We start from the raw sequence: 27,147 nt of genomic DNA, 5'->3' as shown, positions 1-27,147 counted from the left end.
TCTCAGGTCCATGGTAACTCATGTGCCTAGGCCTAGCACAATGTTAGGAGATACTCGTTGCAGTTCTTTCTGACAAGTCTCATGTGCTCATTCATTTTGGTATGCTTGGAATAACTGGGGTACTGGAGCTGTCCAAAGTGACATCACTAAGTCCAACCTGTCCCTTTACTTCTTAGTCATGACCCTTTAAGGGCTTGCCAGAGTCTGGGTATGGAGAGGAGCTATCGCTCCAAAACTGCCAGTGGATTTTCCATCTTACTCTTTGAATTAAATATTGATGTTGGATTGGGATTTGTGTCCCTATGCCCAGTCCAATAGAAGAAATGCATTCTCACTCAAGATAGAATCATTTTCTGTTCCCTTTGGAGAACCTGTATATTTTTATTAGATTGTCACTGCAAAAGCTAATATATGAATAATTTTCTTGGTTAGTTTCCCTTATCCTTCAAAGTTTCGCACATGGATGACCTGACCAGACAAAAGAAGGTTAAGGCATGTTTTTTTCAAGTGCTCCAGGAGGTGGGTACTTTTGCTACATACCCTTAACTCTTACTATGTGGAGATGGTTTGTACTTACTTTAATCTCTCCATAGCACACCTTGACTTAGGCCTGCCTATTTGTTGATATCTTCATTGTTTGTATCTATCTTTAACCTTGAATCAGTCCTGTATAGCATACAAGAAAAATGCTTTGCTCTTCCCTGATCCTTGTTTCTTAATGAAATTTTAGTTAATTTTAAAACAGTAGTTTCTAAACGCAAGTGGATAGCTGTTTTACCTCCTATTAATTACAGATACACTCAAGCCTTAACCCAGGTTACAGAGTCAAAAATATCTATGAGCAGAAACTGATACCATCATTCTGGAAATCAGCCTAGAAGTAACTAGTCAAATTTTAATAACATGCATCCTCTAGACCTAGTGCTTCCCCTCCTGGATCTGTGTTCCAGGGAGTCTGCTCACTGCAGTGATTGTGGAGGCGAGGGAGGTATTGGCATGAACTCGTGGATGAACACTGGAGAGTGTAATACAGAAGTTTAGAAGTAAGGGAATAGATGAAAATGTTGCAACAGAGTGGTCTTAAAAATAATCCTGAATAAAAGGAGAGAAATAATGAGATCTGTAATACAGTAGCATTTACATAAAAACAGTTTGCTTGACAAAACAATGACACACATTTTATAAGAACACAATACAAACAAAAGTATTACAGTAAACACCGTACCTGCTGCAGCAGGGGAGTGGGGAATGTGGATAAAAATGAGTATGTTTTTTTAAAGTGGGGCCTGGTGGTTGGTAGTTTTAACAAGCAGTCAGGTAATTCTGATGTGCAGCCTGGTTTGGAAATTGTGGATATAAAGTCTTATGAATTCATTCCCACACAGTTTGAAGCCTTTGCCAAAATTAAATATTTGAAAGCTTCAAGTTTGATTTGGAGAATATTTTGATGTTTATTTTGTTTTTCAGTAAGAGTATTTTCTTGTCCAAAGAAACTCAGTACATTGCTTTAGAAATTAGATACAATGGTTATATTTTATATTTGTAAAGTAAAATATTACCTGGACTTAAGACATTTTCTTCTGAAAACCCCAGCCTGTATTAACATTTTATTTAAACTGCTGTTGGGAAATTCATGGTGAAATTTGAAAATCAGGTGACTTCATTCTACTCAGAGGTTATCATTGTTTCTTTGCTATTATTTTCAGGCAGTGAGGGAAACACCGCTGATTTTCCTCATTGACGAAGCCCAATATATGGATGCAGCTTCGTGGGAGTTTTTGGAAACATTGCTCTCCTCTGTGCCCATCATCATGGTGATGACATTGACCCCTACCATCACCCTGTGTGACTGTGCCCAGCACTTCCTGCAGAACTCTCAAGCTGTCCTTGTGCCCATTTTGAAGTTGGCAGCGACCTCACTGTTGAGAATGGCATGTTGGGAACTGGGGGTGGTGAGCATCCCCCAAGAGCTGCAGATGTGAGTGGCTAGGACTAGCTGGGTGCTTCATTAAGGGCAGAGTCAGTGCCATAATGTAAGTGAGAAGGCTCACGTCTCACTTACCAGAATTGGGGGACAGAATGGCATTAATAACCGTAATGAGGCCAGATTTAAAGATAGACCGTCTCCTAGTAAACCAGTAAAGGGCTACCTCCCTGAGCTATCCATCCAGGTTTTCACAAGACAGCTAGGACTTGGATGGCTTGCTTAACGTGTCATTTATATGTGGTCAGGCCACTTTCTGGGGCTCTTTGGTAAGGGGATGTTAGTTCTTTTTAACAGCAATAGAAACAAAATAGAAAAGTTACTGCTAAAATACATGTCAAAACAATCAATTCTTCTTTTTACATTTCTGTGCTGCTGCTTACCTCTGTTAGTGTATATCATCAAGAGCTGACTTTAAAAAAGAAGAAATATTCCTCAGTATGAAATACCCTTGTGCTTGGCTCTCTTCAAGTGGGCATCTTTAGTCAGCAATCCCCTACTTACCTCTCCACAGCTACCTTCTTCACAGGTGCTTTGGAAACCCCCTCTACTGTGAGGTCTTATGCCAGGACCTTCTCTCTAAAGACATATTGGTCTTTCATGATCTCCAAAAGGAGGAGGAGAACAGCAAGTGGGAGACCCTCTCAGGTGAGCTTAGTTTCCAGGGTTCTACCCTGGTCCAACTGCTGGAGTTTATTCTTTGACATGGCATCACCAGACCTTTATGAGACATGTGCCTATTCTATTCCCTGATAACATTATAAGCAAGATTAAGCCTTCTTGGCCTGCCTCAGAGAGCTTAATGGAGTCAATCAATCTACTATATTATAGTTCCTTTTTGAGCAGCCCAGGAGGTGGGATAGGACAAGAGGATTTATAAGCAGGAGAGTTCACATTCTCAGGAGAGAATTGCACATTACTGATGAGAAGGATGGATGGGGGATGGGAGAAAGGAGGAGGGTGAGAGAGGAGGAAGGGGTGAAGCATGTGTAAATCTGGAAAGGCATCCTAGGGCTGTGATGTAATAGAAGAGAGAGCTACTAGAAAGTAAACAGGAAGAGTGAGAATGCTGGATACCATACTGTACGGAAAGTGTTGTCAGTTTGTAAGAGAAAATCAGAAAACAGGATGGGAGGGGTAAGCCACTTTAAACATAATGCTCTTTTATCTTCATCCTGTTAGTTTCTTGACTAAGTTCTTGTATTTTTGTGCCTTTAAAACTACAGTCACTGAGCATGGTGTTGTCCTCAGTTATAGTCTTCTTTTCATGCAGCCAATGCCGTGAAATCCACAATGTACAGCATTCCTCCTGCTGGCTCTGAAGACCAGGCACTTTATATCTGCACAATCAAGGATGATGTGAACTTGGATACCGTGCTTCTCCCACCATTATTAAAAGGCAGGTCACTTGAAAACCTCAAGTGAGCCAATGACAGATGTCATTGCACTTAGTAATTTGGTGGTTGATTGAATATAGGTCTCTCATTGTCATGTGAGCTTCCTTTTCTTCAGAAAAAAGAAACCTGCCTTCTAGAAATAAGTTCCGGCACTGCCCAAAGAGCCCCTGAGAGACTTGTAATGCTACTTGAGCCGTATTTTACTTGAGTGAGCCTGTTGTTCCCTGGGGCTAATGACCGAGAACAGTCTCCTCGTTATTTAATAAAAATTATGTCCTGTGTTTCCCTTCCCTCCTGTGCTGGAGGAGGCAGTAAGCAAGGGAGATAATGTGGCCAAGATTTAAGAAAATCTATGGTGCTACTGAAGAGTTTAATCAAAAGTGGAAAGTAAGCTTATAATGACTGCTGAGATAAAGAATGAAGAAACCATCAGATCTGAGTAGGCATAGTCAGACAAGGGATGTTCTTCTTAGAAATGAGGAAGTTGGGTTTATTTCATGCTCTGTTCAAGTGTCTGAGGCCAGGGTACCATATTAAGCACTCTTTGGGAATATTATGGTGAATAAGGCTGCCTTCAAGTCCAGTATGATCTTATTGAGAATATAAGACATGCATACGAAACAGCAATACAGAACACCTTGCTAGTTAGTTAGGAGCCAAGGTTCTGGTATCAGAAAAACCTGGGTACTACTGGCTCCTCCACTTACTGGCTATGAATGCTCAGATAAACTTGTCTAAGCCTCAGTCTTCTCATCACTCCAGTGAAGATAATGATAGCCCCTACCTTAAGGGGATTAGTCATCATACATAATAGCTGTTCAGTGAATGTTAGCTATTATAAGCTAGCACTCTGGTGTCTATAGGTCCATCTCGATAGTTTACACTCCTACAACTACAACAGGCCTCACTTGGCATTGACAGGTCAGAAAACAGCATCATATAGGATTTCTTTAGTGCCAAGGCTAGATTGTAAAAGGCCACATAAGTTATAAAAGTATTAAAAAGGGGCACTGACATAATTGTATCTGTACTTTATATACATGATTCTACTGCTAGTTAATATATTATTGGGATAAGAGAGAGGAAATTGGAGATGTTCCAAACAGGGTATCCTAGTGATCCAGGTGGAAATGACTACTTACACTACAGTTGCTTAGGAGGAAACATACAAGAACATTTAGAAGGAAGATAAGTGGGTGACTAATTGGTTGTTAGGGAAAAGAAAAGGTTTCGAATTATTCCAAGATTTGGGGCTTGGTGACTTACTGGTTCAATACCTACTACTCTTATGTATGGGTCAGAATATGGAGAGATTTGCTATTATGCTTGGAGTTAGTTAAGATCTTTACTCTTAGGTGAGTTCTGGGATCAGAAAGCCTGGCCCCCACTTTTAGTGGGCAGTAATAAAAAAAAGGGTCTGGGTGGGTACTTACTAGTCATGAAAATGGGAAGAATTGTTAACATAGCTGAATGATCCAGAGCACAGCTTTGGGTCTACCAACAAAAGGTTTTGGTGACCACAGAGAGCACAGTTTCAGTGGTGTGGTGAAAACCTGATTATTGTTGTTGGTTGAACAATGAATGGGTAATGAGGGCAAATAAGGACTTGGAGAGAAGACTCTTTTAAGAGGTTAGACTGAGTGTGGAAGGGGGAGGACAAAAAGCAAGCCCTTTTTTTTTTTTTTTAATTTTTTTTTCAACGTTTTTATTTATTTTTGGAACAGAGAGAGACAGAGCATGAACGGGGGAGGGGCAGAGAGAGAGGGAGACACAGAATCGGAAACAGGATCCAGGCTCCGAGCCATCAGCCCAGAGCCTGACGCGGGGCTCGAACTCACGGACCGTGAGATCGTGACCTGGCTGAAGTCGGACGCTTAACCGACTGCGCCACCCAGGCGCCACGCAAGCCCTTTTTTTTTTAAGTGAACAGATTATCAACACAACGTATCCTGTGTTTGTAGAAAGCTCATTCATTGCTCTTTTTCCCCCCAGAAATAGCAGTAAACCAGCTGGATCAATTAAGCCCAGAGGAGCAGTTGCTGGTTAAGTGTGCTGCAGTCATTGGTCACTCCTTTCAAATAGATCTATTGCAGCACCTCCTGCCTGGCTGGGATAAAAATAAGCTGCTTCAGGTGCTGAAGGTTCTTGTGGATATTCATGTGTTCCTCTGGTTCAACAAGAGTCAAGAGCTTCCTGCCGAGTCAATATTAGTGCCTACCTCTATCAAGATTATTGAACAAACCAAAGAGGAGAAGAAGAAAAAGTCTGGTGAGGAAGAGCTGCTCCCTTTTTCTCACCTGAGCACAGAGTCTTGAGAGGGAATATCTGTGTTCAGCAACAACATCAGTATCCTATATCACGGGCCTCAGTCTCTTAAAACTATGGCTAAGAAATGGGGGAAGGTGGTCATTTTAGTCACAAAGGAGCCATGATTATAGTGAGTGAATAACCTGTATTTTTCCAAATTGTCTTAATTCCAAGAATTCTAGCTCCTTGTTAAGCCCATGTCTTAAGTATTTGTGTTTTAGTTCAGAAAATCTTATTATAACCCTTTATTGCCTTCTAGATATAAATAATAAGAAAAAGGATCAACTATTCCTAATTTTAGAAATTTACAAGAAAAAGATAAACTGTTCTGAATTTTAGAAATAAACACATCTGGTACCAAAACAGTCATGAACAAAGCCAGATATACATTAAATGGCTTGCAATCTTGAATTCTCCGCATGAAAGAATAAAATTGTGGCATAGACTATCCAAAGCACATATACTCCACACACAATTTCCCTTTGCGTTTGAAATAGTTTGGGCCTTATATTTGAATAGAGCATTTCTGATGACTTGATGCTTATAGTAATTTGTAGTAAAACTCAGTTTAGGAAGAACAACTAAGAAATCTATTCTGTGTACTTCCATACCACTGATCCTTTCTTCTCTGTGGTACTGGGTACTAGATATGCCACTCTCAGATTGGTGTAATATACTTTGTACAGAGGAATTACATATAAAATTTTCTTATAAACTAGCAGCATGTGCTTGGGAGTTTTCTACTGATAGCATAAAAGGCCTTTAAGGGAGACTTGGATTTTCCTGTATTTCAGATGCTGACTCTCCTCTCAGTCCACAAGAGGAACTATCCCTACCTCAGACAGAGGTGCTAGAATTTGGAGTGCCGCTCTTACGGGAAGCCGCGTGGGAGCTGTGGCCCCGGGCACAGCAGATAGCCCTGCACCTCGAATGTGCCTGCTTTCTCCGAGACTTGGCCTGCCGCTGCGGGAACTGTCATGGCGGGGACTTTGTCCCCTTCCACCGTTTTGCCATCTGTTCTACTAAGAGCTGCAGTGGGACCTCCCGGTTCTGTAGTTACAAAGATACTGGCTCAGTACTAACACAGGTGATCACAGACAGACTGCAGCTGCCTTCTCCCCAAGGTAAACCCAGGGGACAGAAAGAGGACGTGTGGGCAGCGCTTCTCTTTATTCATGTACTTGGAGCTCTTTATCCAAAAGGTGGAATCAGATTAGGGAGAAAAATAGGCAGAAAGATCCATTTATCCCTGAAGCACCAGAAATAAGAAAAATGTAAGCCCAGAGTTAAAAAGAGATCACGCTTGTTTTGGGTGGCAGTCTTGGGCAAGTTACTTAACCTCAATTAATTGGGGGAAATTACCAATTTCATAGAGTTGCTATGAGAATGAAATAAGTTAAAATATATATAATGTGCTTTGAATAGTGCCAGGCACATGGTTAGTGCTCAATACATTTTAGTGATTGTTTTTTTATTATTATAATTATTCAACGATGTACACATATATGGGGCCCTTGTATGTATCAGATGCTTCATCTAAAATTAAGAATACAAAATGAATAAGACTGGGTCCCTGAAATTACCAGTTTTGGGGTTGATATATAAATAGAGAATTTCAATATGGGATGGTAAAGGCAATGAAAATAGCATACCTAGGCATTGAGGTACGTAGAGAAGGGGCCCTTCTCCCAGTCTGAGAAGTGAGTAGGAGAGAACTCTCCCGTGAGGGAAATAATGCCAGAAGTGAGAATTCAGGGATAAATAGGAGTTAGTTACTTGAAGAAGTTTGGATTAGTGAATGGGTGTTTCCCAAAGCCCTTCTCCCACATCCTAAATGAGTGTTCATCCTTTTTTGTTTTAACATTTTCAGTTATTGGACAGCCTATTTCATTGCCAACAGCTGTTAGAAAGCTTCTTACATCAAGGTGAAATCTACCTTCTTGAAACTTCACCAATTTTTCAGAGTTGTACCTTCCTTTTTCTTAAAGTTTTTATGTAAATTCCAGTTAATGTACAGTGTGATATTAGCTTCAAATGTACAATATAGTGATTGAACACTTCCATATGACACCTGGTGCTCATCACTAGTGTCCATCACCTATTTCCCCCATTCCTCCACCCACCTTGCCTCTAGTACCCATCAGTTTGTTTTCTATGTTAAGAGTCTGTTTCTTGGTTTATCTCTCTCTCTCTCTCTCTCTCTCTCTCTCTCTCTTTTCCCCTTTGCTCATTTGTTTCGTTTATTAAATTCCATATATGAGAGAAATCATAAACTATGTATCTTTCTCTGACTGACTTATCCCGCTTAGCATAATACTCTCTAACTCCATCCATGTCATGGCAAATGACAAGGTTTCATATTTTTTATGGCTGACTAATATTCCATTGTATACATATACCACATATACATGGGCTGTTTCCATAATTTGGCTGTTATAGACAATGCTGCTATAAACATCAGGATGTATGTATCCCTTTGAATTACTATTTTTGTACTCTTTGGGTAAATACCTAGTAGTGTGATTGCTGGATCACGGGGTAGTTTTATTTTTAACTTTTTGAGGAACCTCCATACTGTTCTCCACAGTGGCTGCACCAGTTTATATTCCCACCAACAGTGTAAGAGGGTTCCCCCTTCTCCACATCCTCACCAACACCTGTTGTTTCTCGTGTTGTTGATTTTAGCCGTTCTGACAGGTGTGAGGTGATATTTGCTTTGCATTTCCCTGATTGTAAGTGAAGATAATGCAAAGAAATGGAAAGACCTTCCATGCTCATGGCTTGGAAGAACAAATATTGTTAAAATGTCTATACTGCCAAAAGCAATCTACACATTTAATGCAATCCCTATTAAAATACCAGCAGCATTTTTCACAGAGCTAGAACAAACCATCCTAAAATTTGTATGGAACCACAAAAGATACTGAATAGCCAAAGCAACTTTGAAAAAGAAAAACAAAGCTGGAGGCATTGCAATTCTGGATCTCAAGTTATATTACAAAGCTGTAGTCCTCAAAACTGTTACTGGCACAAAAATAGACACATATATCAATAGAACAGAATAGAAAACTCAGAAATGAACCCACACTTACATGGTCAATTAATCTTCGGCAAAGCAGCAAAGAATATCCACTGGGAAAAAGACCATCTCTTCAACAAATGGTTTTGGAAAAACTGGACAGCAAACATGCAAAAGAATGAAATTGGACTACTTTCTTACACCATACACAAAAATAAATTCAAAATGGGCTAAAGACTCTCTGACCTCAGCTGCAGCAATTTCTTACTCAACACATCTCCAAAGGCAAGGGAATTAAAGGCAAAAATGAACTATTGGGGCCTCATCAAGATAAAAAGCTTCTGCACTGCAAAGGAAACAATCAACAAAACTAAAAGGCAACCGATGGAGTAGGAAAAGATATTTGCAAATGACATATCAGATAAAGGGCTTGTATCCAAAATCTATAAAGAACTCACCAAATTCCACACCTGAAAAACAAATAATCCAGTGAAGAAATGGGCAGAAGCCATGAATAGACACTTTTCTAAAGAAGACATCCAGATGGCCAACAGGCACATGAAAAGATGCTCAGTGTCACTCCTCATCAGGGAAATACAAATCAAAACCACACTGAGATACCATCTCATGCTGATCAGAGTGGCTAAAATGAACAAATCAGTAGACTAAGATGCTGGAGAGGATGTGGAGAAACGGGAACCCTCTTGCACTGTTGGTAGGAATGCAAACTGGTGCAGCTGCTCTGGAAAACAGTGTGAATGTTCCTCAGAAAATTAAAAATAGATCTACCCTATGATCCAACAATAGCACTGCTAGGAATTTACCCAAGATACAGGATACAGGAGTGCTGATGCGTAGGGGCACTTGTACCCCAATGTTTACAGCAGCACTTTCAACAATAGCCGAATTATGGAAAGAGCCTAAATGTCCATCAACTGATGAATGGATAAAGAAGTTGTGGTTTTTACATACAATGGAATAATACTTGGCAATGAGAAAGAATGAAATCTGGCCACTTGTAGCAATGTGGATGGAACTGGAGAGTATTATGCTAAGTGACATAAGTCAGGCAGAGAGACAGATACCATATGTTTTCACTCATATGCAGATGCTGAGAAACTTAACAGAAGACCATGAAGGAGGGGAAGGGGGAAAAAAGTTACAGAGAGGGAAGGAGGCAAACCATAAAAGACTCTTAAATACGGAGAACAAACAGAGGGTTGATGGGGGCGTGGGGGAGAGGGGAAAGTGGGTGATGGGCATTGAGGAGGGCAGCTGTTGGGATGAGAACTGGGTGTTGTATGGAAACCAATTTGACAATAAATTATATAAAAAAATAAAAAATAAACAAAATGGGTTAAAGACCTAAATATGAAGACCTGATACCATAAAAATCCTAGAAGAGAACACAGGCAGTAACCTCTTTGACATCAGCCATAGCATCTTCTTTCTAGATATGTCTCCTGAGGCAAGGGAAACAAAAGCAAAAATAAACTATTGGGACTACATCAAAATAAAAAACTCCCACACAGTGAAGGAAACAATCAAGAAAACTAAAAGGCAACTTACGGAATGGGAAAAGTTATTTGCAAATGGCATTATCTGATAAAGGGTTAGTATCCAAAATATATAAGGAACTTAGAAAACTCAACACCCAAAAAGCAAAAAATCCAATTAAAAAATGGGCAGAAGGCATAAGTAGACATTCCTCCAAAGAAATACAGCTGGCCAACAGACACATGAAAGGATGCTCAACATTGCTGATCATCAAGGAAATGCAAATCGAGTCATGCCTTCTTCCATAATTGAAGACAGCCGTCAAGCCCCAACCAGATCTTATCTTTTTCTACTTTGATAGAAGCTGGTGTTGACAGGGGAGAGGGGTAGGGAAGAGATGGTGAATTGTTGGTAGTAAAGGACTAAAATCAGGAGTTAATCTGTTATCCTAATGTCTGTTCTAGCTATACATTCTGATGACTCTGTGAAGGTAGACTGGTGACTTGGAAAAATTGGTCATTGGCTGATGAGCTCTTTGGGCATTTGCACTTTTGTGCTTTCCAAGGACAAAAGAGGAAAGTAACAGTGAATGTCCTGGTCTAGGAGTGTGAAGAAATTACTCTATTATTCATATTTCCTATATGACTCTTTCCTTTTGAGAGGTCAGTGTCAGCTTTAGGTTACACAGCCGGGTCCGTCTGTATGAGAGAGGCTCAGGACCTTCCCAGCACAACCAAACCCTGAGGATGCTTCCTACACTCAGGGCCTCTGTGCATGGCTGTGAAGACCAGGTACTGCACAAATCTAGAGGGTGCTAATCATGCTAGGATGTGATGGTGCCCCTGGAAACTGTGTATTGTGGTAATGCTGCCAAACCCCAGGTTCCTTGGTTTCCTTAGCCTTACTTTACCCTACCTTTTTGACATCATTCAATAATCAGACAACTGGTCCTTTTACTTTACACAAGTCCTCCCTATAACAATTCTCTGAGGTGCCCTTTCAAACCTGCCAGCAGTGCTTCTGAGCCCTAATGGTAATATCTCCACATCAATCCCAGTTTTTGCTTTTTGATCTGTGAGAAAGCAGCTGCAGAGGAAGAGTCAAAATCTGAGGGATAAAGGCTGTTTAAGGCCAGATAGGTAAAGCGGAAAACCCCTACTGGCCACTGAGACTCCAGTGGACTACGGCATCTTGTGCCCTCATGATTTTCCTCACTAGGCCTTGCTCTGTGGCCCACTGCCATCTGGTCATAAACTCTATACACATGTATTCAAGGATTTCTTCTGTTAGAAGTAGCCATCGGGGAGCCTGAGTGGTTCAGTAAGTTAAACGTCTGACTTTGGCTCAGATCTCACAGTTTGTGAGTTCAAGCCCGGCGTCGAGCTCTCCTGTCAGCACGGACCCTGCTTCAGATCCTCTCTACCCCCCTCTCTCTGCCCGTCCCCTGCTCACTTGCTCTCTCTCAAAAATAAATAAATATTTAAAAAAATAGCAGTAGCCATCAAACCAGATGGACATACTCTTTATTCATCTCTCTAGCAAATAGAATTAGGGACTGGTTTGGGAGGTTTGAGAGGAGTTACTACTTGAAGGATTAAGGAATTTGTAATCTACCATCCTATTTTGTGTGTAGGCTGATACTAAACCTTACCATTTGAACAATGGGGGATGCAATTAGCTCATGAACTAAGCTGCAGAGGAGAGGTAGTCAGGAATTCAAAATGTCTCAGTTAATACAAAGATGGATAATTAAAGATGATAATCTTTTTTTTTCCCTGCAGATAGTTTTCAGTTCCAGACAAAAGAATGCAGAAGTCAGGAGGCCTTCACACGTGAACACTGCAGGTAAAGGGAGATGCTGACAGTGGGTGTGGGGGGCCGGGAAGTGAGACACAGGTGACTATTAACCTGGGGCACTCACCTCAACTGCAGACCAGGAAGGCTTCTGACCACCCGGGAGTAGTGAGCCTTGTACTCAGCCTAGAGTTCAAGTTAACAGAATTGGAAAGGCAATTTTTGATTCTTTGTGGGGAAATTATTTCTTAGTGTTTAGAAAAAGCTTCATTTAATAGCTTTCAAATGCATTGTACACATAGCAGATTGTTTTCTCCACTAAAAATTTGCCTTCTCAATTATGTTTGGCTCTGGATGATATTAAAATGAATTTACAGGGGCGCCTGGGTGGCGCAGTCGGTTAAGCGTCCGACTTCAGCCAGGTCACGATCTCGCAGTCCGTGAGTTCGAGCCCCGCGTCGGGCTCTGGGCTGATGGCTCAGAGCCTGGAGCCTGTTTCCGATTCTGTGTCTCCCTCTCTCTCTGCCCCTCCCCCGTTCATGCTCTGTCTCTCTCTGTCGCAAAAATAAATAAACGTTGAAAAAAAAAAATTAAAAAAAAAAAATGAATTTACATTTCCTAATCACGTGCCTCCTGGCATTCTAATGCCTAGCCCATCAATTTTAAATATCCCTACCTTGAATTCACCAGCCATGCTGGAGTTTTCTGTCCTTTTATCCAACCTGATTTCTTGTGGTTTTCGAACAAAAATCTGTATTCTACATGAATCCTTCCCACACTCAACCTGTATATCTTTACTCACACAATCCCCCCTTTCTGAAATACTAAGTGGCTTCCACATTCTCCTACTTATCAGAGTGTTCACCATTCTTCAGAGCCCTCCTCAGTTCCCATATGTCCATCTCAGAGAGATCTAAACTCTTTTGAACTCATGCCTGTGAAAAGTTCACTGCACTAGGAGTCAGAGAAGTGAGCTCTAGTCTTGGTTCCATTCAGTAGCTGTGAGGTCATTCGGAAGGCACTCAGGCTCTCCAAGCCTCAGTTTCCTCATCGGTAAAAGGAAGGTAGTTTTTGCCTGTCTGAAAGGGTCATTGTAGGATAAGATGGTGTTGTGTAAAATAATGTTCAAATGTGCTGTGACAAAGTTCAGATATTCTAATAGACAAATGTATTATTGCTTGTTGCCTTGTGTCATTTTCATGTGTTTATTTCATACGTTGTTAGTTTACTCTTCAACGTGATTGTTTCCCCACTTAGTTTGTGAGGTACTTAGATTAACTTTAGGTTTTTTTTAAAAAATCCCTAATAGGGCTTTGACATAATAGATCAAGTCCCTGATTTTCAAAAACTCGTGGAGTGATGGAGGGGAAGGCTAAAACATAGAATTAATGAGTTATAAAGGAAAGCTTTCTGGAAAAAGTCGTTCGGAGACCTGGGGATGCCCCGAGAAGAGTGGCTGCTTTGCGGCCACTCTCAGTTTATCTTCTCTCCACAAAGAACAGAGGAAGAGTTCCTGGATCAGGTGAACAGGAAGCTGGCTCAGACCAGCCCCGAGAAAGACATGTTGACCACAAAGCCCTGTCACTGTGAGGCAATCCTGAAGTTAGTGCTCTCACCCCTCACCCGGCATTGCCTGGTCATCGGAGAAGCCACATGTGCGTTTTATTACCTGCTGGAGGCCGCCGCTGCCTCCTTGGACCTGTCAGATAATTACATGGTGAGCAAGCTCTGCTCCCTGCCCCTCAGCCTATCCCTTGCACCTGGGGAGTTTGGGTGGGCTTTCTTACTGTCAGAGTGAACTTGGGTGAAAAACGGAGGAAAGTGGAGAGAGAAAGGAGCTGGAAGGGAGTTAGGAGAAAACAGGTAGTGGGAAGGTGCCAGTCCAAGAGTGCCAACTGCTGCTGGCCCTGCCCCTGACTTGCACGTGCCGTCCACTCCCCATAACTCTGAACCCAACCCTGATTCCAATTCACATCTTGACCTCAGCACAACCTTACTCCAGCCTTCATCCTAATTTCACCACTAGTGTCACCCAAATCCTAATTCTGTTTCTCCATCCCTTGTCTTGTTTGGAGGCCTTCTTTTATTTGAGGAAGGCAAGCAGTCTTTTGGGCCAGCCTTCAGCCTTCTCGTTTTTGAAAAAGCACAAGGTGAAGATCTGTCAGTTTGAGGAGGCCACTTTCTGCTGTCTTCGGTCAGAGGTGAGGGCAGGGGGTGACCCTGAAGTTTGAGTTATTTCTCCTTGAGGGTTCCGCTATTATTTCTTTTTAAAGATCTCTCTGGGGTTTTTTGTATGCAATAACAAGTGTGATCATGTGATAATAGATTTAACAAATTTGAAACCTAGCAATACACAATTTGTAGAAAGTGAAAAGACCTCCATGTTATCCCCAGCATGGTTAATAATGTGGTGCAAATTCCACCAAATATATACACATGGTCATATCATTATTATTTTCTGTTATTTTTTATTTTTTATTATTTTTTTAATGTTTTATTTATTTTTGAGAGAGAGAGACAGCATGAGTGGGGGAGAGACAGGGAGAGGGAGACACAGCATCCAAAATAGGTTCCAGGCTCTGAGCTGTCAGCACAGAGCCTGACACGGGGCTCGAACTCACAAACTGGAAGATCGTGACCTGAGCCGATGTTGGACGCTTAACTGACTGAGCCACCCAGGCGCCCCTCTTATTTTTTAAATAGAATCATATCCTACATTCTCTTTCATCTGCAGTTGATTTATATTCCCAACAGTACAGACTGAATGAACATTTTTGCGTGTTGGTACACATCCAGTTACAGTTGCCAAGTAATCCATTGTATGCATGTATCGAACTTTATTTAATCAGTCCCTTCTTCATATGCATTTAGGTTGTCTCTAATTTGAGGTTACTATAAACATTGCTACAGTGAATATTCTTGTAAATAGTTCTTTTTTTTCCCTTGTAAGAATGTTCCTAGAAGAGAAATTTCCAGAGGTAGAAATGCTAAGGTGGAAGATGAATGATTTTACATTTAATAAATATATTGCCAAATTGTCCATCAAAATGACACATTTCCTCAACTTATGATGGGGTTACATCTCAATAAACCCATGATAAGTTGAAAATATCATTTAGCCAAACCCAATCCATCACAAATTGAAAATGCATTTAATTAATACACCTAACCTACCAAACATTGTAGTTTAGCCTGACTTACCTTAAACATTACTGGGTGAGAATACTTACATTAGCCTACAGTTGGGCAAAATCATCTAACACAAAGCCTGTTTTATAATAAAGTGTTGAATATCTCATGTAACTTATTGGGTAGTGTACTGAAAGTGAAAACCAGAAGTGTAAATGCATTGATTGTTCACCCTTATGATTCTGGGGCTGACTGGGAGTGCTCCCACTGCTGCCACCCAGCATACAAGAGTGTCATACCATCATATGTTGCTACCCATAAAAAGATCAAAATTCAAAGTATAGTTTCTTTGAATTCATGTCACTTTCACACCATTGTAAAGTCAAAAAATCAAGTCAAACCATTGTAAGATGGGAACTGTCTGATTATCAAATCCAATTTTCCCCATTTCTTCACATCCTTACTAACACCAGATGTTATCAGTCTGTTTTAAACTTGCTAATCAGGGGCACCTGGGTGGCTCAATCGGTTGAGCGTCCGACTTTGACTCAGGTCATGATCTCATGGTTTGTGAGTTTGAGCCCCGCGTTGGGCTCTGTGCTGATGACTCAGAGCCTGGAGCCCGCTTCAGATTCTGTGTCTCCCCCTCTCTCTGCCCCTCCCCTGCTCATGCTCAGTTTCTATCTCTCAATAATGAATAAACGTTAAAAAAAATTTTTTAACTTGCTAATCCGTAGATGAAAGTTAGATTGTACTTTAATATGTGTTTCTTAATAAGGTACATTATTTTTATCGGTTTATCGGTCACTTATTTTTCTGTGAATTGCTTATTCATGCCCTTGCTCAATGGAGTATATGTAAACTAATTTTAGGACAGTTTGGGGGGGTGGACAAAATTTGGGTGAAAGTGGTCAAAAGGTACAAACTTCAAGTTATAAGACAAATTAGTCCTAGGGATGTAACATACAGCATAGTGACTATAGTTAACAATACTTTATTATGTTTTTGAAAATTGCTAATAGATATTAAAAGTCCTCATCGAGAAAAAAAATTTATGTTGAATACCTAAAACTAATACATTATATGTTCTATCTCAATAAAAAATCATCATGTTGTACACCTTAAACTTACACAATATTATGGTCAACTACATCTCAATAAATCTAGAGGGGAAAAAAGAACATATATTTGAAAGTACCCCCTCAACCCCATCACTCAGCTACTGTGTCCCCTCCCCAGATTATGTATCTTCATGTACTCTACCTTGGCACACATAAATGTAAATGGTCTCTTTCCTTTGTTACATACAAATGGGAGCTCTCTATGTCCCATTCTACATCTTACTTAAAGAAATATATATACTTCATAGATCATTCTGTATCATATCGGATTTCCCCAGGGAATGAGATTTGTATAACAAATAGAAACTCTGGGGAAAGCATGCCATAAGACACTTTATTTACAAAGGACATATAGGAGTAAATTTATTTGTTGTGTAAGAATAACTCAGGACAGCTCAGCAACTTTTCTCAGCCTCACTACTATTAAATAACAGAGCAAAAGGTGTTGGCATAATTATCAGTTTATACATAATAACTTCATAAAACCATGGGGGGTGTTTTCTTAGAGAGCTGAGCTTTAAAATTAAAAAAGAAAACTAAATAAAAACTAATTTCAGTATAAACCTTACCTGACATGTGTAATGCCTGTGAATGCCAAAAAGAATTATTAGAGATTTCCACATTATTTGTGTTTCAATCCAGATGTCTTTGAAGCAATGTTAAATAATTATTTCTTTCCCTTTACAAGAAGAAGTTATTGTGCAGTCTTCCCAAGATTGTTCTGGAATCACCATAGGCTCTCTTACCTTCTTGGAGCGTTTAGTCTTAAAATGTGAAGGCTATGATAACCTCAAGGTTCTTCAGTTCCTGCACCCGCCCCCAATACACAGTGGTGGGTGCACTATTTAGTAAGACAGAGAAAGAATTTGGTGATATTTCAGATCCATTCAATAGCATCTGAAGCATCTGAGTCTCTACTCAAATGACAGTCCCATCTCAGTCTGGCAGTATCACTTTCTAAATCACAGCCTTCCTCTATTCACTGACAAACACGTGGGACATGAGAAAGGAGTGTGTTTTCTCCACAATCCTGTTTTCTCCTTTCCGCGTGCACAGTCCTCCTGGTGCTCCTTAGTGCAGCCAGACCCTGCTGTGGTTCACTCACTCCAGCACCTCAGCAGCCCAAGTACCCAAATGGCCCCAAATGAAGGAGCCAGTGTGTTAAGTCCAGAGCCTCATCCGTAGTACTCTTCCCATGTTTACATTACCATTTCTCATTTTCCCTGTCTCCAGGTATGTTTTAACATGGGACAGATCACCCTAGCCAAAAAATTGGCCAGGCAAGGCCTTCAACTGCTGAAAAGGAGTTTCCCTTGGACCTGGTTTGGTGTTCTTTTACAAACATTCCTGGAAAAATACTGGCGTTCCTGTTCACTCAGCCGATCTCCAGGCAACCCTAGTGAGAAGTGAGGAGCCTGGCCAAGTCATCGCGGTCCCTTTATGATCACAGAGAACTAAACTAGGACCCAACTTGAAGTGTTGCCCATATTGACCTAAGACTCTGCTTTTCAAGCATATAACAGTCCTAGTTTCTCTACCTTACTCTCTGAGCCAATGAAATGTAGCAGAATGAGGACTTTTTTTTTTTTTTTTTTGAGAAAGAGAGAGTATGGTTGGGGAGGGACAGAGAAAGAGGGAGAGAGAATCCTAAGCAGGCTCTGCACTGTCAGCGCAGAGCCCCAGTGTAAGGTTCAAACTCACAGAACTGAGATCGTGACCTGAGCCAAAATCAAGAGTCAGACGCTTAACCAGCTGAGCCATCCAGGTGTCCCAGGACTTCTTTTCTTTTTGAAGCATGGTGTTACGCTGTATTTTTCTTTTTTTTTTTTTTAATTTTTTTTTTTAACATTTATTTATTTTTGAGACGGAGAGAGAGCATGAACAGGGGAGGGTCAGAGAAAGAGGGAGACACAGAATCTGAAACAGGCTCCAGGCTCTCAGCCATCAGCACAGAGCCCGACGCGGGGCTCGAACCCACGGACCGCGAGATCATGACCTGAGCCGAAGTCGGCCGCCCAACCGACTGAACCACCCAGGCGCCCCTACGCTGTATTTTTCAAACAAAGATACATGTTACCCTGTCTCTTTCAAATCAAGATACACATATGTATGTGTGTATACAAACATACACATAGGCATATCTACATATATGTAGCAATTTAGTATTATTTCTGTTCTATATAAAAATATTAAATTGCTACCCAGTTAGTGAGCTGTAATAATAGGAAATCTATTCAAAATAGCAATTCAAAGAATGAACTTTTTAAAAATACTTCTCTGAATGTTTCCAGTCAGCTTGGACCACCTAAGCTGGCTCAGTCAGTAGAGCACATGACTGTTAATCACACCCTATGCTGGGTGTGGAGCCTACTTAAAAAAAAAAAGATGATTTCAAAAGGCTTATGGGGTTAGAAGTAATGGGATCCTGGGGGCATTTCTGAGTTTGAAAGTCTGTAGAAAGTCCCCTGATGAGTAGATTTGGATTTTTGTGGGGAGGGACAGTTGGGCACCGGTGCAGACTGAAGGCACACTAATCACTCTGCGCTTCCTCACAGTAAGAAGAAGCTGGCAGTCCTGCAGCAGCGGGTGCGCTGTCTCTCCCTGCTCTGGCAGCTCTACAACCTGGAGACCACGACCAGCAGCCGCAGGTTCGCCGGCCTTGCCACTCTTATGCAGAAGAACTCTGCTGAGGAGTTGGCAAGCGGAGCCCCGGTGAGCAAGTCCTTGCTTTACCACTGGACCTCACTCAGAAACCTAAAATGCTAGGGAGAGAGATTCCTGGGTTTAACATGGTTCCACAATAACCCAGAATTAATGGGACATACCGATCACATGCTTGAGCAGCATCTCTCATATTGCAGTTTTTAGGTGGGTTTCCAGGTTTGGCTATCTGTGAGTTCCCTGAACTGAATGTCAGCTTTTGTGCATATGTTCAGAAGTGGTGGGAGGTAGGGAAGGAGTCACAGCTTTCATCAGATTCTCAAAGAAGTCCATGAGCTAAAAAAGGATTAGAATTGCTGACTTAGGAAAAAAGAAGGAAGGGAAACATCTTCCTAATTTTAGTGTCCATCTGTCTGTCTCTCTTTTTTATCCATATGTTCCATAAATATTTGATGAACACCCATTATGTGCCAGGCACTAATCTTGATTCTAGGAAAACAGACAACAGATCAGTGAAATACATAGAATGCTAGGTGGTGATAAACTTGATGGAGAAAAATTAAGGGGAGACAGGGGGCCATGGGGTTCTGGGAGCTGGGGGTGGGGTGCAGTTTTAAACAAGGTGCTAGGGAAAGCCTCACTGGGCAGGTGACATTTGGGCAAATCTCTGAAGAGATGAGAAAGTAAGCCACTTGGCTATGAGGGAGAAGAGTGGACAGGCAGAAGGCACAGTGAATGCACAAGGCATGCTCTCTGCATTTGAGGAACAGTGAGGAGGCCGGTGCGACTAGAGGGGAGGAGACTGAACCAGGAGATGAGTCAGAGAGCCAGGGAGGGGGTTGATGGCAGATGGTGCTGGCCTCTGGGGCAACAGTTGGGGTTTGGACTTTAAAGAAGACAGGAAGCCGGGGGCAGGTTCTGAGAAGAGGAGTGACAGAGTCCACTTATATTTTAATAAGATCGTTCTGTCTGCTGTGTTGAGAATCAACTGAAGGAGGCAAGAGGGAAATCAGGGAGGCAAGATAGGAGGCTATGGTAAATGATACAGGCAAGAGATAGTTGGCTTGGATTGTGGTGGCAGAGGAAGTGGGGAGGGGTGGTCTTCTGTCCAGAGAGAACCAACAGGATTCACTCTTGGATCAGTTCTGGGATGGGAGAGAGAAAAGAGTCCAGGATAATCCCAAGATTGGTTGGACTTCTAGCGGGATAGAAGTGCTCTTAATTGGGATGGGGCACTGTGCAGAAGGAGCAGATGGGGGGGCGGGGTGGAGACTGGAACCAGGTTTTAGACATGTTTAATTTGAGATACCTATTAGACATATAGATGGAGATGTTAAGTAGGCAATTAAATATATGAATGTGGGGTATATTTGAGAGGTCTGGGCTGGGAAATAGAAATTCATGGCTCATCAGTGTGTAAATGGTACTAAAAGCCATGAAACTAGGTAATTTTTCTCCATTGCATTTATTATCACCTAACATTCTGTATATTTCACTGATCTATTGTCTGTTTTCCTGGAATCAAGATTAGTGCCTGGCACATAATGGGTGTTCCAATGTTAGGAGTTCAGGGTCATAAACAGAAATTGGCAAAAGAAACTGAGCAGTTTCAAAGAGAATCTCATGTCCTCAAAAACCTAGCGAAGACGGTGTTTTAAGAAGAGAGTCATCAATGACGTCAAATGTGCACATACTTATACTAGACATCTAGGCAGCAGTTCTGAAGAGTGCTAAGGAGCAAGCATCAGAAGCCTTCATTAGAGAAAACACAGAAGTACAGTTTGGCCAGTGTTTTGAAGGGGAAGTCTGGGCTCAGAAAACAAAAAGAGGGGCAGTAGAGAAAGTGGTTTGTTTGAAGATCAGGTGGTGGGAATGATCGGCAGGTCCCAAGCAAGTGAGCAGCAAGGCACCACAGAGGGCTCTTCCGCAGGAAAGGGACAAGGTGGAGGTGTGGCATGAATGCACAGTCAGAATATTTTGGCCCATGTTTGTTTACCTGCAGGTTGTCTCTACCTATGTGGCCCTGTCCCAATTCTCCCAGAATATGGGTGACAGGGACAGGTGGCTGCACTGTGAGCAGGTGGCCATTCAGAAGAGCAGCCTATGTTGGTTCTCCAGGGAGGGACTGTTGGCCACGGCCCAGCTCATGCAGGCCTTGGCCTATACCAAGCTCTGCCTCGGCCATCTCGACTTCTCCATCAAGCTGGGTAATGGGGCTTGGGGCTGGCGGTCCTAGGGCTTTTAGAGAGGCCAGGTTCACAGCTAGACCTCACACGATGCTCTTTAACCTCCTTAGGTTTTCAAGCTCGTGAGATATGCAGACACCTCAAGAAACCAGCTCTGGAGACTCTGGTTCTGTCAGTTCTCTTCAGATCTGCATTTCTGAAGAAAAAGTATTAAGATCATTTTCTGCCATTTGTATTTGTTGCCTAAGAGGGGAGGGTATCTGAAATGGAGAGGGAGATGCTGTTCCATTCTTACAGCCAGGCTGTCTCTTCTCTAGTCATTCCAGGAAGCATTATCTTAAGTGTGGGGTTCGGGAATGGAAAGGCAGAGTCTGAGCTGCAACATATTCTTCTCTTCTCCTCTCCTGTCCTCTCCTGTCCTCTCCTGTCCTCTCCTCTCTCCTCTCCTCTCCTCCTCTCCCCTCCCCTCCCTTCCTCTCCCCTCCCCTCCTCTCCCCTCCCCTTCCCTCCTCTCCCCTCCCCTCCCCTCCCATCTCCTCTCCTCTCCTCCCGCCCCCTCCTCTCCTCTCCCCTCCCCTCTCCTCCCCTCTCCCCTCCCCCCTCCTTCCTCACCCTTCTTCTCCTTCCTTTTCCCCCTTCCCCTCCTTTTTCCCACTTTCTCTTCTCCTCCTCCTCCTCCCCCTCATCCTCCCCTTTCTCCCCCTCCCCCCTCCTCCTCCTCCCTCCTCCTCCTCCTCCTCCTTCCTCCTCCTCCTCCTCCTTCCTCCTCCTCCTCCTCCTTCCTCCTCCTCCTCCTCCTTCATTTCTCTACAGAGAGGTAGGTAATTGCAGTAGTTCAGGAAAGAACCTGGAAACTGTCTCAGGCATTTCCCCCCACTTCCTTTGCTTAGAGGCAGGTCTGATCTCAGGCACAGATACTTTCTATATAAATAGAGCCCAGGTGGGGAAATATAGGGATGTTAGGCTTCTTTGAAGATGTAAGATCCCCTTCTCTCCTGTACCATCCTCCCTACTCTCTAGCTGGCCCCAGTAGCTCTGTCTCTTGGCAGATTTGACCTGTGTGTCCATGTGCTGGAGAGCCAGTGGGTGCTCATTTCCCAGGGTCATGATGTCCTTGGCCTGGCCTGCTTCTATTCTGCTTGCTTAGATCTGCTGCTCTATGGAAAAGGTAAATCTTGTGTAGGGCTCTGCTATATTCCTGAAGGATTCAGACCTTGGATAGGGCTCTGTGTTTGGAACACAGGTAGTCATGAGCCTGTCCCTTGGGCATGGCCCCTGCTCCAACCCCTGGTTCCTTAAAGTCTAGGAATCACATTGTGATTCAGGATGTCTGCATTTCAGGTGTTATCTGCTCCCCTGTACACACACCTTCTATACCAGTTCCTACGGTGGATAACTGATCCTCGCCTGGTTACCTTCTCTGTCCACAGGATTGCTATGTCGGCCCTTCAGCGAGTGTCTGCATTTCATTCAACGCTATGAGCACAGCTGCATTCTGAACTCTCAGAGTAATGTCATGCTGGGGGTCCACTCGTCTCTGGCCATGTGGTAATGTGGGTACCAGCGTCTTACTCGGTGGGACAGGCTAGAAAATTAAGGACACCATGGGGGTCATTTAAGCTACTGCGTTTTACCCCTCCAGGCAGGGCTATTCTGCATCTCTAAACTACTCCTAAAGACCTTTCCCTCTCATCCCTCCCATCTTAGTAGAGGGGTTCTTCTCGTCCCTTAGCAGGTTCAGGCCTGTAGGTTGAGAGCTAAGTTGAAGGTTACATTTAAGTGCTGGGTAACCCACAGTCTCCTTTCAAGTCTCCTTCATGTGAGTCAGCAGCCTTGGCCACTTGCCAGCATCACAGCGCTGAGCACGCAGGGGGTCTTACGGCCTGAAAGAAGTGATGGTTCTGTGAAAGAGCCAAGGTCGGTAAGCAGGGGATTGAGCTGCGAGCTGTGCCTCTTTCCCTCCAGGTTTGCCCAAGACTCTCAGTGGGATCTGTTTGAGCAGCACTTCTCCAAAGCTCACCAGTTGGTGAAAAGAACCAATGCCTCACTGTTTGGTTCGCATGGCTTTGTCCGATTCCTAGAGTGCCATGTGCTGATGTTACAAAAAATGCCAGAAGATGTCTTCATGCATACTCTCCCAGAGACTCGCAGCCAGGCCCTCAAGGTACCTGTTTCTCTACTGTCCTTCCCCTGACACCTAAGTTCTAGTTTGATCCTGTGATGCTCTTTCTGATGCCTACATCTCCCACTTCCTCTTCTCCTTACTGCTTCTGTCTCTTTTTCCTCCTCAAACCCTTTTCTTCCTCCACCTAGGAAGTCTTTCCACATGCCTCATGTACCCTCCCAGATATTCTTGCATATAGGTCAGGACTGGACTCCCTGACTTTCTGCCTTTGCACAGCGACTACCCAGTACTGTTAAGATGTTAACATTTAGCCCTTCTCCATGGACCCACTCTGGCTCAGTTTGACACGTCTGTCTTCCACCCTGCCTTCTGTGTCTAAGCCATTCCAGTTCCCCTGTATCTCAGAACCAACTTTCTGGGCATGCTGTGCCCTGAGTAACTCCTCCCTGTCCCCCGAGCCCTCAGCTAGTGTGCCAAGTGAGCACTGTCAGAATTCCTGGTGGAGCAGACTGGAGGAAGACAGTGCTCATCCTTGAACTCACAGACTTCCCTCTCCTTTCAGTACTTCAAGGAGTTCTTCTCTAGATGTGTGACCTGCCCCGTCTATCACCAGTGGGTCTCTGAGCTTAAAGCCTCTGTAATGAGATCTGGAAAAGGAGAGTCCATGTCCTTGACTGACATCATCAGACCTTTTGACACCTGCTTGACCAGGATTTGGATAGAGGGAGAATTCCTGGAGGAAAACAACTCCTTTGGGGGAAATTTAGGAATACAGAGTAAGCATTCCTTCCTGGAACCCTTGTCTGAGAGACGTTACAGTCTCAGATTCTTACAGGCAGTCAAAGTCTGCTCCAAAGTAAGAAGGGAAACGTAACTGTAAGGAGTTAGTCCTTGCTCCACGGGTAATTATCCTCTCATTAGTGCTGGACCCAGCCCAGACAGAGGGGGTCCCGTATATTGTTAAATAATATGAGAGCCTCTCTCAGCCCTTTGTTTCCACATCTGTACCCTCAAGCATTGGAAGTTCCTCCTTGATCCCAGCTTAAACCACTGGGTTGTTTCTGTGGAGGAGCTGGATGGTCACTAAGGGAGAAGGAAGTCTTAGAATTCACAGTGTAATATCTATGAAGGTAAATGGTAAGATGTGGGCAAGGAAAAGAGAGGAAGGAATATAGTTCCTTGCCTCAGGGCCCAGCAAATCTCCTCCTTTTCTAGGGCAATGAGGTAGATTTGTAAGCACTGAGGACTTTCTTTGGGTTTGTGATATTCTTTATGTTCCTGCTTTCAGGATTTGACAGAGTGGCTGATGTCAAGGAGAATAAAGATGAAGAAGAAATTCAAGAATGTATATGTTAAAAAAAATCATTTGAAGGGACCATTGTTCTCTTGTATATAACACAAAGAAATGATCCAAGTTCTCCTTTTTAAGATACTGGACAGTATATGTATTAAATACACTAGCCGTTTACACTCACCACTGTCTATATCTTTGTCAAAATAAAAGCCTATGTTTCTGAAGCATGAAATGTAGATCTTTCTTAACTCTTAACAGTTACTGGCACAACTGAGGCAGAAATTAGAACCAGCAGTCGACTGGACATCTGGGAGGCTCTGGGATGAACTGATTGCTTCTCATGTAAGGCGAGATCCATTAGCAGATGGAAAACTCAGCCCTGATACAGAGGTTGTGGATACTTAAGGCCGGCAATACTAGCGCTTTGATGTTACCCCCTTGGCACAGACGTGGTAATGAGTTCCTAAAAAGTCAAGGAATCTTTGCAGAGGTCCATATGGCTGTGTACCAACAGAGAAACCCATTTCTCTTTTGCACTGTGTGACTTGGGGATTCTCGTGTGAAACTGAAATTGCCAAAATGTATATGACTCTAGCCCTCCTCTGTTTTATTCTCCCTTTCTAGAGCTGCTGCCTTTGACTTTTGACCTTTATCTGTTTGATGGCCTTTCTTACACACAGCATTGCCTTCTCACTGATTTTTACACTTTATAACTCAATCATCTAGTGTTCAGACAGCCTGTTAATTAACGTTATGATAGCTACCATTTATTGTTCACTTACTCTGTGACAAGCATTATATTAAATGCTTGAAATAATTCTTTAAATCTTTTTAGCACCTCTGTGAAGCGAGTATTTTTATTACCCCCATATTACCGATGAAACCGAAGCTTAGGAAGGCCATGCTACAGGAAACGGCCACAAAATGGTGGAGCTGGGATTCTAACTCCAATGTAATTCCAGAGTTTCACACTAGGCTATAGAGGCTTCCATGGGACCTAGCCTATGGTAGGCTATCCTGTACCCAATCTTCAATATTCTGTTCAAATGACCATGATCAGAACTGTAAGGACAGGTCAGTGTCTGGGGAAAGGAGCCCTGAACTTGCCACTTAAATCCTGCTGTCTTGTCTGTACATTCCCTGGCCCCTCTCCCCTACTCCCCCCTTTTCTCCTTATCTTGTTGCTCTTCCTCCTCTCCCTCTACTCCCACCCTACTCCTCCTTCCTTTCCTCTCTCTGACCCCTCCTTCCTTTCTCCTTGTCACCCACTTTCCCTCTGTCTTCCTCTCTTCCACTCCTTTAAATTTCTGAGAGTCAGCATAGAGCGGCAGTAAAGAGGGCCCTAGAGCCACACAGCCTGTGTTCAGATTCTAGCTCGGATACTTATTAGCTGTGTTACTTTGGGCATAAAATGTATCTTCTTTACGCTTCCTTTTCCCTTTCTGTAAATGAGGATAAAAATAGAACAAAAGAACATCATTATGAAGACAAAATAAATACAAAGTGCTTAGAATGGTACCTGGCACAAAGTAAGCACTCAGTGTCAGCAATTATTATCAATTTAATTTTTATATGTAAATATAGATTATACATTTATGTGGCCCAGAATTCAAAAGGAACAAAAGTGTCTAACAGTGAAAGTCTTTCCCATTCTTGTCCTCCAGGATCTGTGTTACCACTTCCTTGTGTATCCTTAAAAAATTATTCTGTGCACATGCAAGCAATAGCATATATTTTTTACTGCACCCTTCTTTCCCACAAATGGTACTAACTAGGCATACTGTGATGCTCCTTCCTTTTTGCCTTCTCTTTTTTTCTCTTGCCATTTGTTTCCCTTTTGGCAATTCTTAAAATGGAGATAGAATTCACCATTTTGAAAGATATACCATCCAGTGGCTCTTAGAATATCACAAAGCTCTGCTACCATCACCACTATGTAATTCCAGAACATTTTCATCACCCCAAAAAGGAACTCTGTGCCATTAGCATTCACTACCCAGTCCCTCTTCCCCCAACCCCTAGTAACCATCTTTCTGTCTCAGTGGATTTGCCTTTTCTGGACATTTTGTATAAATGGAATCATAGTATATGGCCTTTTGTGTCAGACTTCTTCCACTTAGCATTGTCTTTCCAAGGCTCATCCATGTTTAGCATTCGTTTTCATGGTTGGATAGCATTCCATTGTTTGGATATGCCACACTTTGTTTACCCATTCACCAGTTAATGGATACCTGGGTTGTTTCCACTTTTTGGCCATTGTGAATCACACCACTATAAGCATTTATGTGCAAGTTTTTGTATGAACATACATTTTCATTTCTCTTTGGGTATATGCCTAGGAATGGAATTGTTGGGCTATGCAGAAACTCTGTGTTTAACTTTTTAAGGAACTGTCAAACTGTTTTCCAAAACGCTGTACCATTTTACATTCCCACCAGCAATGTGTGAAGGTTCCAGTTTTCCACATTCTTGCTTCACCAACACTTGTTCTTGCTTCTCTTAATAAAGGCATATTCTAGTGGGTATGAAGCGGTATCTTGTGGTGTTGATTTGCATTTCCTTTAGGACCACTCATGTCCTTTTTAAAAGTTTATTTATTTTGAGAGAGAGAGAATGAGAGGGGGAGCAGAAGA

General features: G+C 42.5%; 1 protein-coding gene across 1 annotated transcript in view; it reads left to right on the top strand.

Annotated features, from left to right (window-relative positions):
* Positions 1 to 24,741, top strand: part of LOC124528539 (adenylate cyclase type 10-like) — a 50,940-nt gene extending 26,199 nt beyond the window's left edge. The window contains exons 16-33 of the mRNA XM_047102194.1: positions 433 to 519; positions 1,707 to 1,978; positions 2,499 to 2,632; positions 3,258 to 3,383; positions 5,374 to 5,649; positions 6,483 to 6,812; positions 11,986 to 12,049; positions 13,496 to 13,715; positions 14,074 to 14,199; positions 17,482 to 17,654; positions 18,804 to 18,960; positions 20,912 to 21,116; positions 21,206 to 21,302; positions 22,145 to 22,263; positions 22,526 to 22,643; positions 23,061 to 23,259; positions 23,783 to 23,996; positions 24,509 to 24,741. Of these exons, the coding sequence (XP_046958150.1) occupies positions 433 to 519; positions 1,707 to 1,978; positions 2,499 to 2,632; positions 3,258 to 3,383; positions 5,374 to 5,649; positions 6,483 to 6,812; positions 11,986 to 12,049; positions 13,496 to 13,715; positions 14,074 to 14,199; positions 17,482 to 17,654; positions 18,804 to 18,960; positions 20,912 to 21,116; positions 21,206 to 21,302; positions 22,145 to 22,263; positions 22,526 to 22,643; positions 23,061 to 23,259; positions 23,783 to 23,996; positions 24,509 to 24,576 (2,985 nt within the window). The 3' untranslated portion in view covers positions 24,577 to 24,741. The remainder of the gene's footprint in view (positions 1 to 432; positions 520 to 1,706; positions 1,979 to 2,498; positions 2,633 to 3,257; positions 3,384 to 5,373; positions 5,650 to 6,482; positions 6,813 to 11,985; positions 12,050 to 13,495; positions 13,716 to 14,073; positions 14,200 to 17,481; positions 17,655 to 18,803; positions 18,961 to 20,911; positions 21,117 to 21,205; positions 21,303 to 22,144; positions 22,264 to 22,525; positions 22,644 to 23,060; positions 23,260 to 23,782; positions 23,997 to 24,508) is intronic.
* The last annotated feature ends 2,406 nt before the right edge of the window (positions 24,742 to 27,147 follow it).

This window comes from Lynx rufus, unplaced genomic scaffold (genome assembly GCF_022079265.1).
Source record: "Lynx rufus isolate CCGP_SWC_20201006 ecotype Redwood Valley unplaced genomic scaffold, mLynRuf1.p SCAF_6, whole genome shotgun sequence".
Taxonomy (NCBI): Eukaryota; Metazoa; Chordata; class Mammalia; order Carnivora; family Felidae; genus Lynx; species Lynx rufus.
Note: the sequence above shows the minus strand (reverse complement) of the source record. Positions and strands in the feature narration are given on the sequence as shown.